A 20,067-nucleotide genomic window follows, 5' to 3' on the forward strand; every position below is an offset into this window, starting at 1 on the left:
CCCTGTCCCCCCAGGTCCGATGCTTGGACAGTTTTTGTGATGTGATTGACGTGGCGTTCATATGAGAGAGTTTGATCGAAAATGATCCCAAGGTTACGGACATGTGTGGAGGCAGGAACAGTGGTGCCATCGATGCAGAGGGAGACGTGCTGGGATTCGTTTAATGATTTGGGGCCGATGATGAGGACTTCAGATTTGTCGCTGTTGAGTTTGAGGAAGTTTGCTTGCATCCAGGTTTTTATATCTGTGAGGCAGTTGGTGATGGTGGAGTGGATGGTGTGGGTGATGGATTTGGTGGAGATGTAGAGCTGGGTGTCGTCAGCATAGCAGTGGAAGTGGAGACCATGGTGGCGTATGATGTCGCCAAGGGGGAGCAGGTATAGGATGAAGAGGAGGGGACCGAGTACTGAACCTTGGGGGACACCATGAGAGACTGGGGCTGTGTCAGACTTGAATTTGTTGATGCTGATGAACTGTTCACGGTCGGAGAGGTATGATTTAAACCAGGAGGGCTGTGCCAGTGATGTGGAGGGAGGACTCGAGATGGGAAAGGAGGATGGAGTGGTTGATGGTGTCGAAGGCTGCGCTGAGGTCGAGCAGTATCAGGATGTTGAGGGAGTGTTCATCAGAGGAGAGGAGGAGGTCGTTGGTGACTTTGATGAGGGCAGTTTCTGTGCTGTGATGAGATCTGAATCCGGATTGAAATGGTTCATACAGTTGGTTTGAGTCCAGGTGTGTTTTCAGTTGACGGGCAACAGTGCGTTCCAGTATTTTAGACAGAAAAGGGAGATTGGAGATGGGTCTGTAATTATTGTGACTGTCGGGGTCAAAGCCAGGTTTTTTGAGGATGGGTGTGACTGAGGTGAGTTTGAGGGCGGGAGGGACGGAGCCAGTAGACAGGGAGTTGATGACAGAGAGGAGGTGCGGGCGGAGGGCCGGGAGACAGGCCATAACTAAAGTGGAAGGAATAGGGTCGAGGTCACAGGTTAGAGTCTTCATGCCAGAAAGTGATTTATTGAGATCCGAGGGGGAGATGAGAGAGAATCGTAAGAGTGACCGGTCAGTTAGTGGAGGATTTGCAGATACAGGGTTGGACGAAGCGGGGCTGGAAGTGGCCAGTTGGTTGTAGATGGTGTCAATTTTAGCTTTGTAGAACGTCAGGAAGGAGTTGCATTTCTCTGCTGTGGAGGAGTGGGAGAGATTGTCCATAGGATTGAGGAGTTTGTGTATTGTGGAGAAGAGGACTTTGGGGTTGGCGGAACCAGAGTGGATGATGCCAGAGTAGTAGGTGGAGCGAGCAGAGTTTAGAGCCAGTTTGTATTGCTGTATGTGTTCCTTGTACGCCAGGGTGTGAACTGTGAGGCCGGTTTTTTTGGAGAGTCACTCTAGTCTGCGTTTCCAGGATTTCATGAGGCGGAGTTCAGGGGTGAACCAGGGAGCAGTGTGGGTGAAAGAGAGTTCTGATTTTGAGAGGGGCAAGCTGATCAAGGCAGGAGGATAGTGTGCTATTGTAGAGGTTGACCAGGTCTGAGGGGGAGGGGCTAAGGGAGGGGGTGAGTGTGGAGAATTTTTCAGTGAGACAGGCTGACAGGGATGAGGGGCAGACAGACTTGATATTACGGAGAGTGATGGTGCGCGTGAGTTTGGGTTCTGGGATGGGGATGTCAATCTCCATGATGATGGCTAGATGGTCAGAGATGGTGAGGTCATAGCCGGAGAGGTGGTTGATGGTTATTTCAGTGGAGCAGACCAGGTCCAGGATGTGACCGCGGTTGTGGGTGGGGAAGTCAATGTGTTGAGTGAAGTTGAAGCATGTCCAGAAATTCTGTGGCAGTTTTACAGTCTGAGGAGTCGATGTGGATGTTGAAATCACCAAGCAACAGGATGGAAGGTGAGACGGAGCAGAGCTGGGTGAGGAATTCAGATAGGTCGGAGAGAAAGGCAGGGTTGGGTTTGGGGGGGCGGTAGATAATTGCAATGACCAGGGGTTTAGGACCAGAGAGTTTGAATGTGAGCTGTTCAAATGAGAGTGGACTTTCGATGTTAGTCAGGCTGGTTTTGATGTGTTGGCGGTGAAGAGCGGCAATTCCTCCACCACGGCCATCAGGGCGTGTTTGACACACTATACTATGTTTCTTCGACATTCTATTTTTTGACTTTTCATGAGTTTTTTCGACTTACTATACTATGACTTTCTTTCAACATATTATACTTGGTCTTTTAAATTACTTTTATTGACATAAAATACACTGAATTGTTTTGGAGATTATGTTTCGTGCCTTTTATTTTCTGGTCTGGGGGATAATTAGAGACTAACACAAAACAACCCAAATTATAAACAAATACTTGGACTTTAACGCTAAACAATATTTGTTATTAGTGTTATATAGTTGTATATAGTGTGTTGTGTCCTGTTATACATATGTTATATATAGTGTGTCGTGTCCTGTTATACATATGTTGTATATAGTGTGTTGTGTCCTGTTATACATATGTTATATATAGTGTGTCGTGTCCTGTTATACATATGTTGTAGTGTGTTGTGTCCTGTTATACATGTTATATATAGTGTGTCATGTCCTGTTATACATATGTTATATATAGTGTGTCGTGTCCTGTTATACATATGTTGTATATAGTGTGTCGTGTCCTGTTATACATAAGTTGTATATAGTGTGTTGTGTCCTGTTATACATATGGTATATATAGTGTGCTGTAGTATACAGTGTTGCTTTCTGTTATATTATTTAGAGTGTTTTGTTACATATGACATATGGTGTTATGTTATTATAGCAGTCGCTCAGTACTTTGAGGATGGCAGGTCTCTTATCTGTTCAATATTCACCACTACCTCCACTTCTACTGTAGTGCCCCCGAGCAGGGCACTAAACCTTCGTCTGTGTCCAGCGGAGTTGCTCACTGTTTGTAGTGAACCTGGATACATAAAGGGGAAACGTCTTCTCCTGTTCTCTGCTTTGTCTGAAACAAAGCATTTTTCTCGAAGCCTCCTTTTTCCAGAAGTGTAATGAGATAGCCCAGCCTTGTAATTGGTTAAATTACTAGTCATTAGTTCCATCATATGCTAATTAGCTCATATGTAAATTGCGGGGCCAGATGAATCCCAGAGCCCATCTCTGTGTAATTAGTATGTAATTCCTCTGCATCCTGTGGAACACAGCGAAGTTGGCAGGCCAAAAGTGTGTCTGATGCAACAGAGGGAGGGACTGGGGACTAATTAGAAATATCTCACATGAAGCATTTCTACATTAATTACAACATTTTCTATGTCCCAATACTTCTGTCATTCCTTCTCCCCACAACTGGGCTGCGTCAGAGGAGGACATCACAAACCAACAAGGAGCCTGTCTGCTGCTTAATCAAAGATGTGGCTCCTTATTTGCATTTCTAATTGGAATTAATTAGGATCATACAAATAGTGTGTGTGTGTGTGTGTTCTCTCAGAGATGTTCTTGCTCATGTGGATTTCTTCATTCAGCTGATGATGTCATCAACGGTGGACGGGCAGCAGGACATCTGGAGTGAATCAGCTGCTATTAACAGCAACATGTTAAACTCTGTTATGCATAACAATAGCTGCCTGTCTGAACATTACTGCAGCGTCCTTTGCCATTTGTTGGTTATTGTCTTTCTTTCATTGTTAAACTCTTTGAAACTGTTAAGAAAGGTGTTGTATAAAGTAGTTATTATCATTATTACTCTCTGGGCCTGGTGCCCCTTACAACATGTTAGGGTACCACTTTCTAACAAGGTAGGTAGCATTTATAGAAAGGTCTGTAAGCTCTCATGAACACTTCACTAATGGACAATACATAATGAACCTATGCTTCACTAATGGTTAATACATGATTTACTAGCACTCTATGGATGAGCCATAAGCTGTTCATTAAAGCAGCTTTTGGGTTGCCAGATTGTGAAAAATATTTGTATTTACTACTACAACTACTACTACTACTACAACTACTACTACAACTACTACTATTGACATGTAGAGGTGGGTGATAAATAAAAAGGATGTGCAGTGTTCCATCAAAAACATCTAGAACAGCCTCAGAGATCGTGTGGAACTCTACTGGAGGGATCAACAGCCCTCTCACAAAAAGATATCCCCTCACATATCATTGGTGGTTTGATGATGGAGGGTGAAGACCATAACAAAAATTGATCATGTTCAGCCTCATTTAGTGAGCCCTGCAACCTGTATGGAAGACTCCAAGACAGACATCTGGTCAGATTTGGAGTCACCTGTATGTTGATGTGATGAGCAGGTTTCCCGCTGTACTCAATCTATCTTCCAGCTGCAGTCATCTTTTGAGGAGAAAGCGCCTCTCTCCCTTCGATGTTGTTGGGAATAACATAGCCTGACACGGGTTATCAGCAATATGTTGGGAATGTAAAGGAGCGTGTTTGCTTTATCAGCATCTAAGAAACTAAATTCTTGACATCAATAGAGTTATTAATGATTATTAATAATAACGGGGCACCACCCTGAGAACAGGGACCAATAACCAAACGATAAACTAAGTCTCATAATTAGTGTTCACTCACAATGTCAACAGTCTGAGTACTATGACACATTCAGAGTGAAAGTGAAGGTTTAAGTTTAAGAGCACAGACGCATATCAGCTATTATCACAATACACATGCACAAGGTAATCACAGACAGCTGCTCTTTAAAATATAACAGAGTTTATTACATTCTAATACTAATGATCTAGTCAACTAATATCTAAACTAACAACAACTATACATTTATGAGCACGCTATCTAAAATCAACAGACTATTGAAAAGAGGGGGGGGGGGGGGCAGTGTGTGTGTGTGTGTGCGTAGGGGGAGGAGCGAGGGAACAGCTCAGCGACGTATGACGTAGTTGGGACGTGGTGACGTCTCTCATGCGCGAGACTCAAAATGGCGGATAGCCAACAGGAGACCCGGCGTCTAGTGCCGGTAGCCAGCTATGTGTGTGTGTGTGTGTGTGTGTGTGCATGCGTGCGTGCGTCCGTGCGTGCGTGTGTGTGTGTGGATTAGTGAAAGAGAAGGGAAAGGAACAAAACAAAATTAAATAAAACAAGAGATTAAGATCCTCCGCTCCGCGCGGGAGTACGGAAGATTGCTCTCTCAGCCAGGGGAGCAAGAACCGCGACTCTTTGTCTCAGCCGGCGGTTCTGACCTCCTGAATTGATGAGAAGCAACTTCGACCTCACGAGGCATCTATCTCAACACAGATCACGGCAGCATGAAATACACCCACTTCTCCCCAACGATCTCAGCGACTGTTAGTGTCGGCGATTATTAAGCAGACACCACGTTATAAAAATGAACAGTAATTTAAGCACACAAACAAGATAAAACACAAATTAAACTCTCTCTAACTCTGCCCAGAATCTATTTCGCCTTACGGTACGATGCGATCGTGTTGGTTGAGGGGGGGGGGGGGGGGATTCTTCTGAGCTTCCGTGGGCTCGGGCAGCGCGGCTGCGGGCCGCGGGAGGTGTTCTCTCGGTAGGAGAGACTCGCTGTCGTCTGGATAAGGGATTTTCGCGTCCTTATGGCCGGAGCAAACGAGGCGCTTGGTGGAGAGTGGAAGTTCTCTCTCTCTCTCTCTCTGAAGAAGTCTTGCTTCTTCACTTCTGCAGGACTAAAAAGGGGTTCGCTTCGTGGATACGAACAAAGATAAAATAGACAGTTTGGTGAATTCGGCCAGCGAATATAAACTGTTAGACCTAGGTTTTGATTAAAAAGAAGAACAACGTTGCATGTGTGCCTCCTGCTACCCCGGAGGGATCGATGGAAAAAGCATTGAGGTGGGTGTTGCAGGTAGTTTTGTAGAACGGTGGCTGAACCACAGGGGTCCTGGGGTGTCTTGGCCCTCGGCCAATTAGATTGCAGCGCTGCTTTCAGGTAACTTCAGGGAAGCATAGTTTTTTGGGGGAGCAGGGTCGTCTTCCCCCGCCTCCGCATCCCTGCTCCCGTCCAATGAGAGCAGTGTTGCATTTGGGGGGAGGAAACTCACACCCTATTGTGAATTTCTCCAGAGTTGGGGTTTGGTGCTCATCAAACTACAATCAGGATGAAACCTTTGCTTGCAAAAGGGAAGGCCTGACTCTCTTTGTTCCACAACACATGTCGAAACCATATAGTCAGATCCCAACAATGTGATTCATCCCACAGGGGTTCGTGCTCATCCTTCAGCAGCGTGTAATAGCTGCAGTCAACTAACTTCAGTTTTGTTGGTCTGACTTCCAGTTTCATGATGTCTGAAATACTGATTTAAAGGTTTTCCTGCCACAACATCCATCCATCCATCCATTTTCCTCCGCTTATCCGGGGTCGCGGTGGCAACAGGTCAAGCAGGCTGACCCAGACTTCCCTCTCACCGGCAACATGTTCCAGCTCATTCTGGGGGATCCCGAGGCGTTCCCAGGCCAGCTGGGAGATGTAATCCCTCCAGCGTGTTCTGGGTCTTCCCCGGGGTCTCTTCCCAGTTGGACGTGCCTGGAAAACCTCCAGTGGGAGGCGTCCAGGAGGCATCCTAATTAGATGCCCGAACCACCTCAGCTGACTCCTTTCGACGCGAAGGAGTAGCGGCTCGACTCCAAGCTCCCTCCTGATGACCGAGCTCCTTACCCTATCTCTAAGGCTGAGCCCGGCCACCCTACGGAGGAAGCTCATTTCGGCCGCTTGTAGCCGCGACCTTGTCCTTTCGATCACGACCCAGAGTTCGTGACCATAGGTGAGGGTAGGAACGTAGACCGAGTGGTAAATTGAGAGCTTTGCCTTCCGGCTCAGCTCCCTCTTCACCAAGACGGTCCGGTGCAGCGCCTGCTTTACTGCTGCAGCCGCACCGATCCGCCTGTCGATCTCCCGCTCCATCTTACCCTCACTCGTGAACAAGACCCCGAGATACTTGAACTCCTTCGCTTGAGGTAGGCACTCCGTCCCCACCTGGAGGGAGCAATCCACCGGTTTCCGGCAGAGCACCATGGCCTCAGATTTGGAGGTGCTAACTCTCATCCCCGCCGCTTCACACTCGGCTGCAAACCGCCCCAGTGAATGCTGGAGGTCACGATCCGAGGAGGCTAACAGGACCACATCATCTGCAAACAGCAGAGAGGCGATCCCGAGACCCCCGAACCTGACGTTCTCCACCCCCCGGCTGCGCCTAGATACCATGAAAGTCACGAACAGGACCGGAGACAAAGGGCAGCCCTGGCGGAGGCCAACACCCACCGGGAACGTGTCTGACTTATTGCCGAGAATGCGGACACAGCTCCTACTGCAGTCGTACAGAGACCGGATCGCCCGTTGTAATGGCTCTGGCACCCCATACTCCCGCAGCACCCCCCACAAGAACCCCCGAGGGACCCGGTCGAAAGCCTTCTCCAAGTCCACAAAGCACATGTAGACTGGTTGGGCAAACTCCCAGAACCCCTCCAGTAGTCTTGCGAGGGTAAAGAGCTGGTCCACTGTTCCACGGCCGGGACGGAATCCGCACTGCTCCTCTTGAATCTGAGGTTCGACAAACGGTCGGAGCCTCCTTTCCAGCACCCTGGCATACGGCTTCCCCGGGAGGCTGAGTAGTGTGATACCCCTGCCACAACAATAAAACTGAAATCAATGAAAGTGAGGTATGAAGATGATGTGAAAGGTAAAAGTATGTACAACTCCAGTCTCACCATCTACTCATAACAGAAAGAGACGTTAATGTGGCTGGTATACTATATTTCTCACAATCATGTAGTATTCATCTAAAACACTCACTGCATGTTTGCATTATTTTACTGTTGGTCAGACATGTCTTTGAACAGTTCCTGTTTATTGAGCCAACATGCTCTAAAGCTCTTTAGATTTAGATATTCAGATATTTAATGTTTTTAGAATATAGAGCATCCTCACAGTTCTGTCTGTTTAGAGCGAGACATCGTGAGGAACCAGACCGGTGAACTATTTGTACTATTTTACATAGCAAACATATATTTACTAGTCATGTTTAGTGCAGAGGGCATGACCCTGATGGTGTCATAGGGATGTCATCAGGGTCATCTCAAATCTATAACAGACAGCCTACATTACAAACAATGTGGCAGGGTCCGCCCAATAAAAAGATCATATCAAGTTGCATTATGGGAAGATTATGATCCAGTATTGTTTTATTCTGAAAGCTCAGCTTCTGCTGCTTATATTCTGAGTCTCTCTTGGGAGTCCCCGCCTTTTATGGACATGTCACTAGATGTCTGGAGTAGCCCTCTGAAGACCGTGTATTTACAACCTGTTCACCGAACATTGGACCCCGTTGCTCTCTAAAGACTGAGGGAGAACATGTTTAGCTCCAGTAATGAATCCAACTACATGTCAATGAGACACTCGGGTCCAACTGTGCAATGGAGGACGGTGGCTTTTTAGGTTCAGACCATTAGATGGTGTCACTTTTCAGTTAGTGAAAAAGAAATAAAGGTTCAGTGCACTATGAAAGGATTCCTGGACGGGTTTGTCAAAAGAACAAATCACCCAAAAGCCTGAAACAGAAAGGGTTGTGAAGCTACTACTTGTTCTGTCAGTGGCAACCGTACTGAAAAGTTGCAGAGCTTTGGTTCTGCTTTGACATGAAATGTTCAGACTAAACGGAATGAATCTCATGTTCGTGTAAATACTCGTTCGGCAGCACACATCCGATATGTAGCACATGACCTTGGCTCAGACTATCTAATTCAGTCTGCTGTAGTTTTGAGGGCAGCACTGCAGGCGACGCTGCACTCCCCGCTCCCATCCTGCACCCCCAACCACACATGACCCCAGGCTATCTGTCTGACAGCCAGCAATTAGAACTTCACCAGTAACTACCCCAGACCCTCATTACCAGTTAATTAAATCAAATCTATCAGGAATTATCTGCTTAACCCTGTGAGGAATACCTTCAAGAAAGCTCTCAAACCCTCAGAAGTAGGAACCAGCAGAGACGGAGCTTTTGTCCTGAAACGTGACCTTTCCTTTAAGCTTTGATTGTTGATTGTTTGACCTACGAGCAAAGCTCAGTCATCGATTGCCAAAACGTCTGTTCATGGTCGATACTTGAGCTTTCTTACTTGAGGCTTATTTCACAGGTGGAAGACACGGACTAAAAAAGAACATTTTGGAGACATTATTCTTCAAATTCAAAGACATTTTTCACAAACAATGTACAGTTTTTATTCCAAAAAAGCAGTGTGTACGAGCTGAAGCCTTTACACGTTCGATTTCAACAACAGTAAAAGGGTTAAAATCCTCCATAATTTAAACATTCATTTCAGAAAAATAACATCCATTTATTTATTCTCAAACAGGTAATAAAAAGCTACAAAATGGAGACTCGAGATCTATGCACAGAAATAAAAACATAGAAAAGTCAGTGTGGCTGGACTGTACACAGGCGGCTTCCTGACGGGCTCCTCCTCCTCCTCACTCTCCTCTTCGTGTCATCACTGCTTCACCATCAAGTGAATTTATATGTGTGACTGTCAAGGAAAGTCACTTTTAGTCCACAGCACATATCACTGCTGGCACAGTACCAACACCATTAAAGGGTCTAAAGGGCATCTTTACTCAACACGCTGGCATGTCCGATAGTCAGTCTGCACTCATTCATTTAAATGGGGTGAACTGAATATTAGCACATTAGAATTCAATGAAGGAAGGAGTTATTGCAGAGCTGTTGGATGGGACTGCTCTCACACTGTTCTGCATGTTTGTTTCAGTGATCATCAGTCTTATTGTTGCTGTCTAGAGTCTGCACTACAGTATCACTCAGACATTAACAAGACTGTCAGAATAAAAATAAAGAGCGTGTTGAAGGTTTACAGTTGATTTTAGTGCCATAGTGAGATGAGAACACGTCCATCAGTCCTCTGGACAGCAGTCATGTAAAGTCAAGGATGTGATTGGTAGTAAATACACAGTGATCATCAGCAGATAAATAAGCACGTGTAGAAACTAGTTTTTTTAATATGATCATATTAATTTCAGTTAATATGTACTGCTGCTATCATATGTGTGATATTAAGAAGACTGTTGTGCAGGTGTGAGCAGCACTTTGAGTCAAGTGTGGATACACTGAGTACACTGTCAGGAAGGAAGCTTAACTACAGCTCTTCATCCTGCAACTCCTCTTCACACAGATCAATTTGTCGTAGTTGACCTCGCATGTGTGTCAAATCATATATTTGTTGGGCCCATGTGCTTTGAAACAAAGGGATCTGGCCTTCAGGGGCCTGATTTGGGTAGATAGCATTCAAACCCCCACCAGAAAGGATTCCACACTTACCTGTGAAATCTTCACCCAAACGCAACGCTGGCCTCCCATTGGTCAGGGCCACAGACCCCTGTGGCTCAGCCATTCTTCTACAAAACTGTTTCAGCCCTAACTCTCTGCCTTTACATTCTGACTCACGTCAGAGAAGGGGGCACGCAACGTTGCTGTTTTTAAAAGGATCCTAGGTCAGTTTTACATTGGCAGGACAAATAGAGACTATTTGTTTCGTTTTTTGTTCCGTAAGGAAGCGGACAATTTGCCTGCCGAATTGAATAAAACAGATTCTTCAGAGAACGAGGACACTTCTCTTTCCAACCAAGTGCACTTTGTGCCAGCCGTAAGGAAGAAACATTCCCTTACTGAGCCGAAGAAATGATCTCTGACACACAGAGTTTCAGCACGGAGCTGTGCAGCCTGAGCCTGAGGACCGAGGAGCTCAGAAGGACCACACCGTCGGCCACAAAGCCACCTCATCGTAAGGCTTACTTAGGGTGTCCGGGCTTCGTTAGGTCATTAGATCGTTAGATCCCTTTTGTTTCATTATCTTCTTTGTGTTTTGCTAGTTACATTTCATAACGTGGTATTGTGTATGTATAATAATCTCCAAGATTAACGACCGAGATGGTTAATGTTGTGTAGAAATGAGTGTATTTCATACTGCTGCAATCGTGTTTTAAGATAGTTCAGTCCCCGTTCAGTAGCTTGTTGTTTCATCGGTTCAAAGGTCAGAACCTTTGGGCGAGTCAAAGATCGTCAGCCGCGTTTCTGTGATGAGATAGCAATCTCCGTATATTAGGGCGGTGGTGAGGATCTGTTTTGGAAGATTTATTTTGTTTTGCTTTCTCTCTTCTTCTACTAACACACACACACACACATATAGCGTTAAGCTACATGTAGCTCCGGGTTGGGCTAACTGCTTCAGACACGTGTAGATAACGAGACCTCTATATTTGCCATTTTGTGGTCTTGCGAGGGTGGTCACGTGCAAACTCCATTTTGATAGTTCGTTCTAATGTGTAGTCCCACTTGACGTAGCCCAGTTTTAGATGACATCATACGTTGTCTGAACTGTTCTCTCCCCACTCTCTCATTACAGATAGTCTGTTGATTTTAGATAGCGTGCTCATGAATGTATAGTTGTTAGTTTTAGATATTAGTTGACTAGATCATTGGTATTGGAACTTAGTAAACTCTGTTGTACTTTAAAGAGCAGCTGTCTGTGATTACCTTGTGCATGTGTATTGTGATAATAGCTGGTATGTGTCTGTGCTCTTAAACTTAAACCTTCACTTTCACTCTGAATGTGTAATAGTACTCAGACTATTGACATTGTGAGTGAACACTAATTATGAGACTTAGTTTATCGTTTGGTTATTGGTCCCTGTTCTCAGGGTGGAGCCCCGTTATTATTAATAATCGTTAATAATCTTACTGACATTAATAATTCTATTGATGTCAATAATTTAGTTTTTCATATTTGCTGAGAACTCAAACACGCTCCTTTCCTTCCCAACATATTATATATATGTGTCGTATCCTTATATTATTATTTATTGTGCAAAAAAACAACAACATACAACTCCGTACTAATGTTTGATCAGCAGGTAGTACAGTTGGTAGTAGAAGCTGTGTAAAATGAAGGCCAAAAGAACTATGGCTCCACTAACTGTATCTCTATCTGCTATCATGCCAAAGGAGCAGTTACTGTCCTAAAATAAGCCTTTTGTCCTGACCTGTCATTGCTGTAAAGGATATGAGTCATAGTCGAGCTTCTGGGTGAGAACTCCTGTCAGGATGAACTCAGCGTTGTGGACATCTGGACAACAGAGACAGAATGAGAAACACATCAGTACATATTCTGATCATCAGGTTTACAGACACACTTCTCTCAATGCTCTTTGTAAACATTCTCGATGTGTACAAACACATTTTCACGCATTAACAAGTGAAATGCTGCACTGTAGGCTTTTGTAAAGAACTTATGCAACACTAACAGGCTGATATATACAAAACACTGTAGAGTACAGTAAAGCAACGCAGTAGAGTACAGTGAAGAAACATAGTAGAGTACAGTAAAGAAACACAGTAGAGTACAGTGAAGAAATGCAGTAGAGTACAGTAAAGAAACACGGTGGAGTACAGTGAAGAAATGCAGTAGAGTACAGTAAAGAAACACGGTGGAGTACAGTGAAGAAACACAGTAGAGTACAGTGAAGAAATGCAGTAGAGTACAGTAAAGAAACACGGTGGAGTACAGTGAAGCAACGCAGTAGAGTACAGTGAAGAAACGCAGTAGAGTACAGTGAAGAAACACAGTAGAGTACAGTGAAGAAACGCAGTAGAGTACAGTGAAGAAACGCAGTAGAATACAGTGAAGAAACACAGTAGAGTACAGTAAAGAAACGCAGTAGAGTACAGTAAAGAAACGCAGTAGAGTACAGTAAAGAAACACAGTAGAGTACAGTGAAGAAATGCAGTAGAGGACAGTAAAGAAACGCAGTAGAGTACATTGAAGAAACATAGTAGAGTACAGTAAAGAAACACAGTAGAGTACACAGTAGAGTAAAGTGGAGAAATGCAGTAGAGTACAGTGAAGAAACGCAGTACAGTACAGTAAAGAAACACAGTAGAGTACAGTGAAGAAATGCAGTAGAGTACAGTGAAGAAACACAGTAGAGTACAGTAAAGAAACGCAGTAGAGTACAGTGAAAAAATGCAGTAGAGTACAGTAAAGAAACGCAGTAGAGTAAACATTAGAGTACAGTAAAGAAACCCAGTAGAGTACAGTGAAGAAACACAGAAGAGTACAGTGAAGAAACGCAGTACAGTACAGTAAAGAAACGCAGTAGAGTACAGTAAAGAAACATAGTAGAGTACAGTAAAGAAATGCAGTAGAGTAGAGTGAAGAACTACAGTAGAGTACAGTAAAGACACGCAGCAGAGTACGGTGAAGAAATGCAGTAGAGTACAGTGAAAAAAATGCAGTAGAGTACAGTGAAAAAATGCAGTAGAGTACAGTAAAGAAACACAGTAGAGTACAGTGAAGAAATGCAGTAGAGTACAGTGAAGAAACACAGTAGAGTATAGTAAAGAAACGCAGTAGAGTACATTAAAGAAACACAGTAGAGTACAGTGAAGAAACGCAGTAGAGTACAGTAAAGAAACGCAGTTGAGTACAGTGAAGAAATGCAGTAGAGTATAGTTAAGAAACACAGTAGAGTACAGTGAAGAAATGCAGTAGAGTACAGTAAGGAAACACAGTAGAGTATAGTAAAGAAACGCAGTAGAGTAAACATTAGAGTACAGTAAAGAAACCCAGTAGAGTACAGTGAAGAAACACAGTCGAGTACAGTGAAGAAATGCAGTAGAGCAGGGGTCTTCAACGTGTTTCAGGCCAAGGACCCCCAAACTGATAGAGAGATGGAGCAGGGACCCCCGACTATATATATTGTATAAAAATGTGTTTTATATTAAATGGGCCTAGTGCCATGTATAAACACACCTCTTTATTGTGCATTTCATACTAAGCTATTCAAATAATACACAGGTTCATATATTCATGTTGTTATTTTAAACATGTGCAAGGTACAGTGAGTAGGGAGGCCGTGCCACTGCCTTTTATAAACATACCTTGTCAGCTGATACTAATGCCAATATCAACATTGTCTGTCAATTGCATGATAATCATGCATACAAACTATTCAAATTGACGTTTTAATTTTAAATGTGGAAATGAAAAATGAGTGATGGCCTATTAGTACCACTGCCATGCATAAAAATACCTGTTATCTTTCATACAATACTGAACTATTACAATAATGGACACATTCATGTTTAGAGAAAAACATTTTTTTTTTTTTTTTTAATTGTCTAATCAACCAAAAATTTCGCAGACCCCCTGCAGTACCTCCGCGGACCCCCTGTTGAAGACCTCTGCAGTAGAGTATAGTTAAGAAACACAGTAGAGTACAGTGAAGAAATGCAGTAGAGTACATTAAAGAAACGCAACAGAGTAAAGTAAAGAAACAAAGTACAGTACAGTAAAGAAACACAGTAGAATACAGTAAAGAAACACAGTAGAGTAGAGTAGAAGATTTTGATCGGCCCCAATACTGATTCTTAGGATCCGTTTAGGACAGTGGCGGGCCGTGCATTTTATACCTAGGCCTTCACTGTTGTCCTGCAGCTGAAATACCACCTTATAACCACATGATGGCGCCACAGTTATTATTAGTTTCTAAGGCTGTAACTATGTACGTATTAAATGTACGTACCTATGTACCTACCGTTCGGTACAAGACTTACAATACGTTTGATTAGTACTAAGCATTTGGAAAATGCAGAAGCTTATATTCAGGAAAATTTAATGTTTACTGCGCTCATGGAGGACAGTGGTTCTCAGCTGGCCTGGCTGTGGGACCCACCATCACTCCTTAATGACAAGTCACGGCCCAAAGAGATTGTCTTATGATTTTACTTTCACAACTTAAACATTGTACGTACTGCTCTGCAGTGTCTTTCCTCATCTCAGCCCCCTGTGTCATGGTGTGTGGTACATCTCACTCGGGTCAGAATGCCCATATTTGATTGGCTGAGCTGCATCACGTGATGGGATTCACTACCCGACTAAGCCTCTGCTGTTAAGTTTCGTTTCACGATAGTCACGTGCTCGCCCACTGACCAATCACAGCACACTCTGCACCTCCCGGCAGAGCTGCACATGGAAACTGAGCTGCACGTAATGCTGACGTCATTATAGGCCGGCTAGCAGGTGCTGATACGTCAAAGAATACGCCCAACATGTCAAACTAAAGATCTGATTGGTTGAACACTATGACAATCAACAATATCGTCCCCATTCACTTAAACTGCACATGGATGTACGTGTGACTCTGCAGGCCTCTGCCTCTCTTCTTACCTAGAGACACAGAGGTGAAATCTGATTGGATAAAAGCTCTACTTAAAACAAGCTGCACTGGAAGCAGAGCAACTGAGGAAGACAGTAGCTGTGCAATGAGAACATAAGATAATGGGAAAAATATTTTATAAATTATAATACATGTAGTGTATTTAAGAACAATTATTAAATGATAAAATAGCTATAACTTTGTGATTCTGTTTAGGCCAGCAGAGAAGGCTTTGCAGGCCCTGACAGCCCACCACTGGTTTAGGACATATCTAATATCAAGTGATTTTACAATTGCTTTCTAAAAGTGGATAATACTCAGAACGTAGGACAGGAGTAAGACTGTCTCTCTCTGTGTGTGTGTGTGTGTGTGTGTGTGTGTGTGTGTGTTTTACCAATGTTTTTCAAGAAGTATTCTCTACAAAGGTGGAGGTCATTGTCACAGGAAATTAAGATGATCTCTGGAAGATTCTGCAACAGAAATCCAACATGTAGTTAGTACTTTGTAAATAAATGTATTATGTATTTAATAAAATAAGTTTTACTCTCTGCTGTTTACATTTCTTTATTAGTACTAATGCTTAGTACTGTATTAGTTCTATTGGGAAACCTGACGTAAACATAAATGATCATCATTGCTTAAAAGGTGCATTGTGTATGAGGCCAGAATTTAGTTCAAAACAAAACAAATGAACTGCATGTGAAGAAGTTACAGTGCAGAAGTTTGCTTTGATTAAACATTTGTGGGAGGGCATTAGTCATTTCAATGATGTATTATTAAGGGCTTAGTTAATGCCAGTGTTAGGAAGTTAAACGAGTCATAATTCCATCTCTAATATCTTGCTGTGAAAACATCTGGATTCATTGAAGTTTCTCACCAAAACTCTATTTTAGAAGATTACATTTGAACACATCATGATAATGTTGTCATTTACTTTTGCCCAATACTCATTTTCTATTGTTTTTTGCAGCTTGAAGGCAACATATTGTAACTGAGTGGAACCTCCATACATTCACTGTTAGCTGCTTTATAAGCAGGACTGTTCTAGGGAGAGACTCCGTGATGTCGGCAGAAGAGCACGTCACTGTGATTAATCTGAGCAGCATTCATGACCATGAATCACAATATAATAGGTTTACCTGTCTGAATAAGTTAGTTGTTCCAAATGTTGCTATGCTGTGAGCTATTTAGCCAAGCAGGACTGTTAACGTTAACTAGCTCTCCTTTTGCTGATTTCAACAGACTTAATGTTCACAATGTAGCATTATCGTGATCGGAGACTGAAAGCATTAAAGGCGATCTCCCAACGCATGTTTTTCCAAATTTTTCAAGAGTTTACTTGCCCCGGGCCAGCGCCCTGCTATGTTTTGTGTTGCAGAGATATCTACTGAATTGAGCATGCTAACCAGTTAGCCCTGGCCCATCCTGTCTTGTAATACCACTTGTTCCACGACAGGCGATAGTGAGTCACTGTAATGCACAGTGTGCCCTCAGTCCAACATGAGAGGACGAAGAAGCAGAGCTGTCCAGAGAGCTTGTCAAACACATTGAAGGGTTTGTTTATTTGATTAAATCCAAACGTAAGTCTCCCGCTGCCAGGAGACTAACGTACTTCACAGGGAGGAGGGCGGGCGGCGGCTCCAAGAGACAGACTTTCAGTTAGCGGTTAGCTGTAACAATTAGCATTCAGTCAGCACAAATCCCAGTGTTGGGAGTCACAGCAGGCTGCTGGAGCGCTGGGTCTAACCTGTGTAACGGAAGCAACAGAAAGTCTGAAAGTCCCGGTGCTGGCGTTTGCTCTGGCTAAATTTCTGTTGTTACAGCTGCTAACTGAAGGTCTGTCTCCCTGAACAACCAGTTGTTCTCACTGCAAAGTAGTCTCCCGGTGTCGGGGAGGAAAAAACGAAAATACGAGTCGTTTTCTCGTTTCTGCCACTTTGGTTTTAATCCAATAAATAACTATCAAAGCGCAGACGGACCCGGTTGGTGGCACAAACACATAGATAGCTAATGTAAACTACAGGCCGACGGCACGCGAGAAGATTAGAAGACAGCAATGTTGTTTGTTTCTCAGAGTTTTAGCAGTTTGGCTGATTTCACGTATTCTTGCGCTGCTGTTAGTTAGTAGTTGGCTTTTTATTTTATAACTGATGACTGTAAATTTAGATTGTATTGACACCTCTAGAGGTAAAATGCTGAATTACACATTGCCCCTTAAATAACACCACCTTCCATTCATTGGCTGTAAGGACTTTTGATCAATTTGGTATGTTAGGTACCATTAAAACCTTTTCACTGTCATTTTACCAACCTAATTGTGCTGCATATTAAAAGCATTTTAAAGAAGAATCAGTGTTTTTCAGGACATAAAAGGACAGACTGTGGATGGGTGCATTTTAAAGTATTGCAGGTATTTTGAAGGACCTTGTTCTGTTTATGCTCCATGATCTTTCTGTAGGAGGGTTGTTTGGCCAGCAGTTTCCCTCCAGCACTCTCCAGGATGGGCTTCATGGTGCTGAGGCTGGGGCAGATCCCCGGGGTCAGATAGAAGTACTTCCCCTACATCAACCATCACATGAAACAGACAAAATACATTCATCAGAACCAATCCAAGTCCATACATTTTCACCACTGTTAGGTCTTTCCAGTGCTTCAACCAGCGAGAACAATCTCAATGAAAAACACATTTTGCCCGAATCATTCTGTCCATCAGGTAAAAGCTCCAGTCCAGCTGGTTTCAGAGGGAACTTGTGTGGGTGTGAAGCTTGTCGTCTAACCTTGAAGAGCGGTGCGCTGTGTGCTCTCTTTAGTGACTCCTCCAAACTGAAGCCAAACAACACCTCTGCCTCTGCATCCCTCAGAGTGTAGCTCTGCTCATCTGCAACACACACACACACACACACACACACACACACACTAAGCTAGCTCACTGCTGTGTGGGACACATTTTTATTCTTTTTATTAGGAAAAAGGGAGACACACACACACACACACAAACCAACACATACCCACAAACTTCTGGCTCCTCCAGCTCTCCTCCAGCCACTCTGGGCTGACGATGTGTTTGACCACAGACATGGCAGTGAGGAACTTGATGGTGCGAGTCACCTTACTAGCCACCAGGTGAGTGACTTTCTGACTGTTGTCTGCTACTTCTCCACCTAAAGCGTGTAACCTCTGCAGGGGAGGAGGAGATGAGGACAGACACCATCAAACACGGAGAAGCTTATGTTGAGAAGAAACAGATTATGTTTACTCATGTTTAGAAACAGGAAGCTAGTGACCTCATTAAAGTACTTGATGGTGACAAAGTGAGTGTAACAATAGAATCCTGTCTGATGGTTGGTGACTGTCCTGTTAACATTGCTTTGAGAAGTCTGATGCTGATCCGGATAAAAGTGACAAAAAGACATGAAACATGTAGTGTTTAAGTGAGTGATGAGCTGACTTTACCTTTGTGTACTGCTGCACTTGTGTGGGCTCAAAGCCTGTAAACATGACTCGGGGAGTAGACTCTGGAGGAAGCTTCTTATTGGGCGACTGGATCTCCTCCAGTCTGCACACACACAATTGTACTTTTAGCCTCAAAATCATCATAAGACGGCAATGTGGATCTAACGTGTTGTTTCATAGTGACACATGGCCTGTGCCCAGATCTGCTGTACTGACCTGGCCTTCTTGTTTGCAGGCTGATCAGTTATCTTCTGCTTCTGGAACAGCTGGAGACTCTAAACACCACACAATCATAACAGGTGAGCCAACACAGCACAAACGCAAGCAGTGCAGCAACTATCATTCACTGTTTGGTTCTGTACTGACAGAACTAGTGGTGTAACGCAGTGATTTTCAACCGCTGTGCTGCGGCACACCAGTGTACCGTGAGAGATCGTCAGGTGTGCTGTGGGAAAATGTCCAATTTCACTTAATGAGTCCAATAAAATATTATTTAGTTGTTGCAAATACTTTGCCATTGTTGAGCGTCTGAGCTGCAATATAGTGTCTGGCTAAGTAATAAATACTCTTCCATGCCAGTGGGTGGCAGTAGGTAGCGCAGTAATGACCGTGTTCATTTAGACAGTAGAAGTAAATGATGGGAGAGGTTGTGGTGACAAGACGAACAGCGATGGAGAAATATTTAAAAGGTAAAATACAGACTCTGAACTGGGCCCTGGACAAAATAACCCAGATGAAAAGCCTATAAGGATCAACACATTGAGAGACTTGTCATTAAATTGTCAGCATATATCAGACAAGTCAAACTTAAGGCCCGCAGACCAAGACCGGCCCTCGGTACAATTATATCCGGACAGCTAGAAAATATCATGTGTCTATCATAGGGCTGGGCGGTATACCGGTTCAACCGGCATCAATTTCACGTATGATATGAATTTTTCATATTCTGTCATAACGGTGCACAGCCAAAACAACTTCTGTTGCTCTTCAACAAGCAGCAAAATATATTGTTCGCCCCTACCAGTGCTACGGACGGAGCTAGTCGTCTTACCTGTATTGAGTGGGAGCCCTAGTCATGGTTTACTTTATAACTTTATAACAACAATTATTATAACAGCAATTAACAACCCACAACTAATGCTCTTTAACAGGGCAAAAGACCACGACTCAACAGTTTGTGACAGATAAACAATTTGTAGCACTAATAATTGTACATTTATACAATTTCTCCGCCGAACTGCATGCTGGGTAAAGCTCGCTAACAGCTGTGAGAGGCTCTGTCGCGGCAGTAACGTTACATTAAAGAACAGAAAAGAGCGATGCAGGATGAACAAAGACTGAACAATAAAAGGTATTTAGGTCAGACACATATGCAACGCTGATTACCATAATATGTGTGGTAT

The 20,067-nt window shown here is 43.6% G+C and overlaps 1 protein-coding gene across 6 annotated transcripts in view; it reads right to left on the reverse strand.

Annotated features, from left to right (window-relative positions):
* Positions 1 to 9,180: 9,180 nt before the first annotated feature.
* paxip1 (PAX interacting (with transcription-activation domain) protein 1) overlaps positions 9,181 to 20,067 on the reverse strand; it is a 29,868-nt gene continuing 18,981 nt past the window's right edge. Inside the window, exons 16-23 of one of the 6 annotated variants that reach the window (XM_076078846.1) lie at positions 18,881 to 18,939; positions 18,665 to 18,767; positions 18,220 to 18,388; positions 17,989 to 18,089; positions 17,636 to 17,770; positions 15,606 to 15,681; positions 12,056 to 12,120; positions 9,181 to 9,500 (exon numbers count right to left, since the gene is read on the reverse strand). In XM_076078846.1, the coding sequence (XP_075934961.1) occupies positions 9,489 to 9,500; positions 12,056 to 12,120; positions 15,606 to 15,681; positions 17,636 to 17,770; positions 17,989 to 18,089; positions 18,220 to 18,388; positions 18,665 to 18,767; positions 18,881 to 18,939 (720 nt within the window). In that variant the 3' untranslated portion in view covers positions 9,181 to 9,488. Of the gene's footprint in view, positions 12,121 to 15,605; positions 15,682 to 17,635; positions 17,771 to 17,988; positions 18,144 to 18,219; positions 18,389 to 18,664; positions 18,768 to 18,880; positions 18,940 to 20,067 lie in introns of those variants that run through there. The other 5 variants (XM_076078856.1, XM_076078838.1, XR_012947711.1 and 2 more) reach the window with 5 other exon arrangements.

The sequence above is a fragment of the Anarhichas minor genome, unplaced genomic scaffold (assembly GCF_050575085.1).
Source record: "Anarhichas minor isolate MPS153535 unplaced genomic scaffold, ASM5057508v1 ptg000006l, whole genome shotgun sequence".
Classification (NCBI taxonomy): Eukaryota; Metazoa; Chordata; class Actinopteri; order Perciformes; family Anarhichadidae; genus Anarhichas; species Anarhichas minor.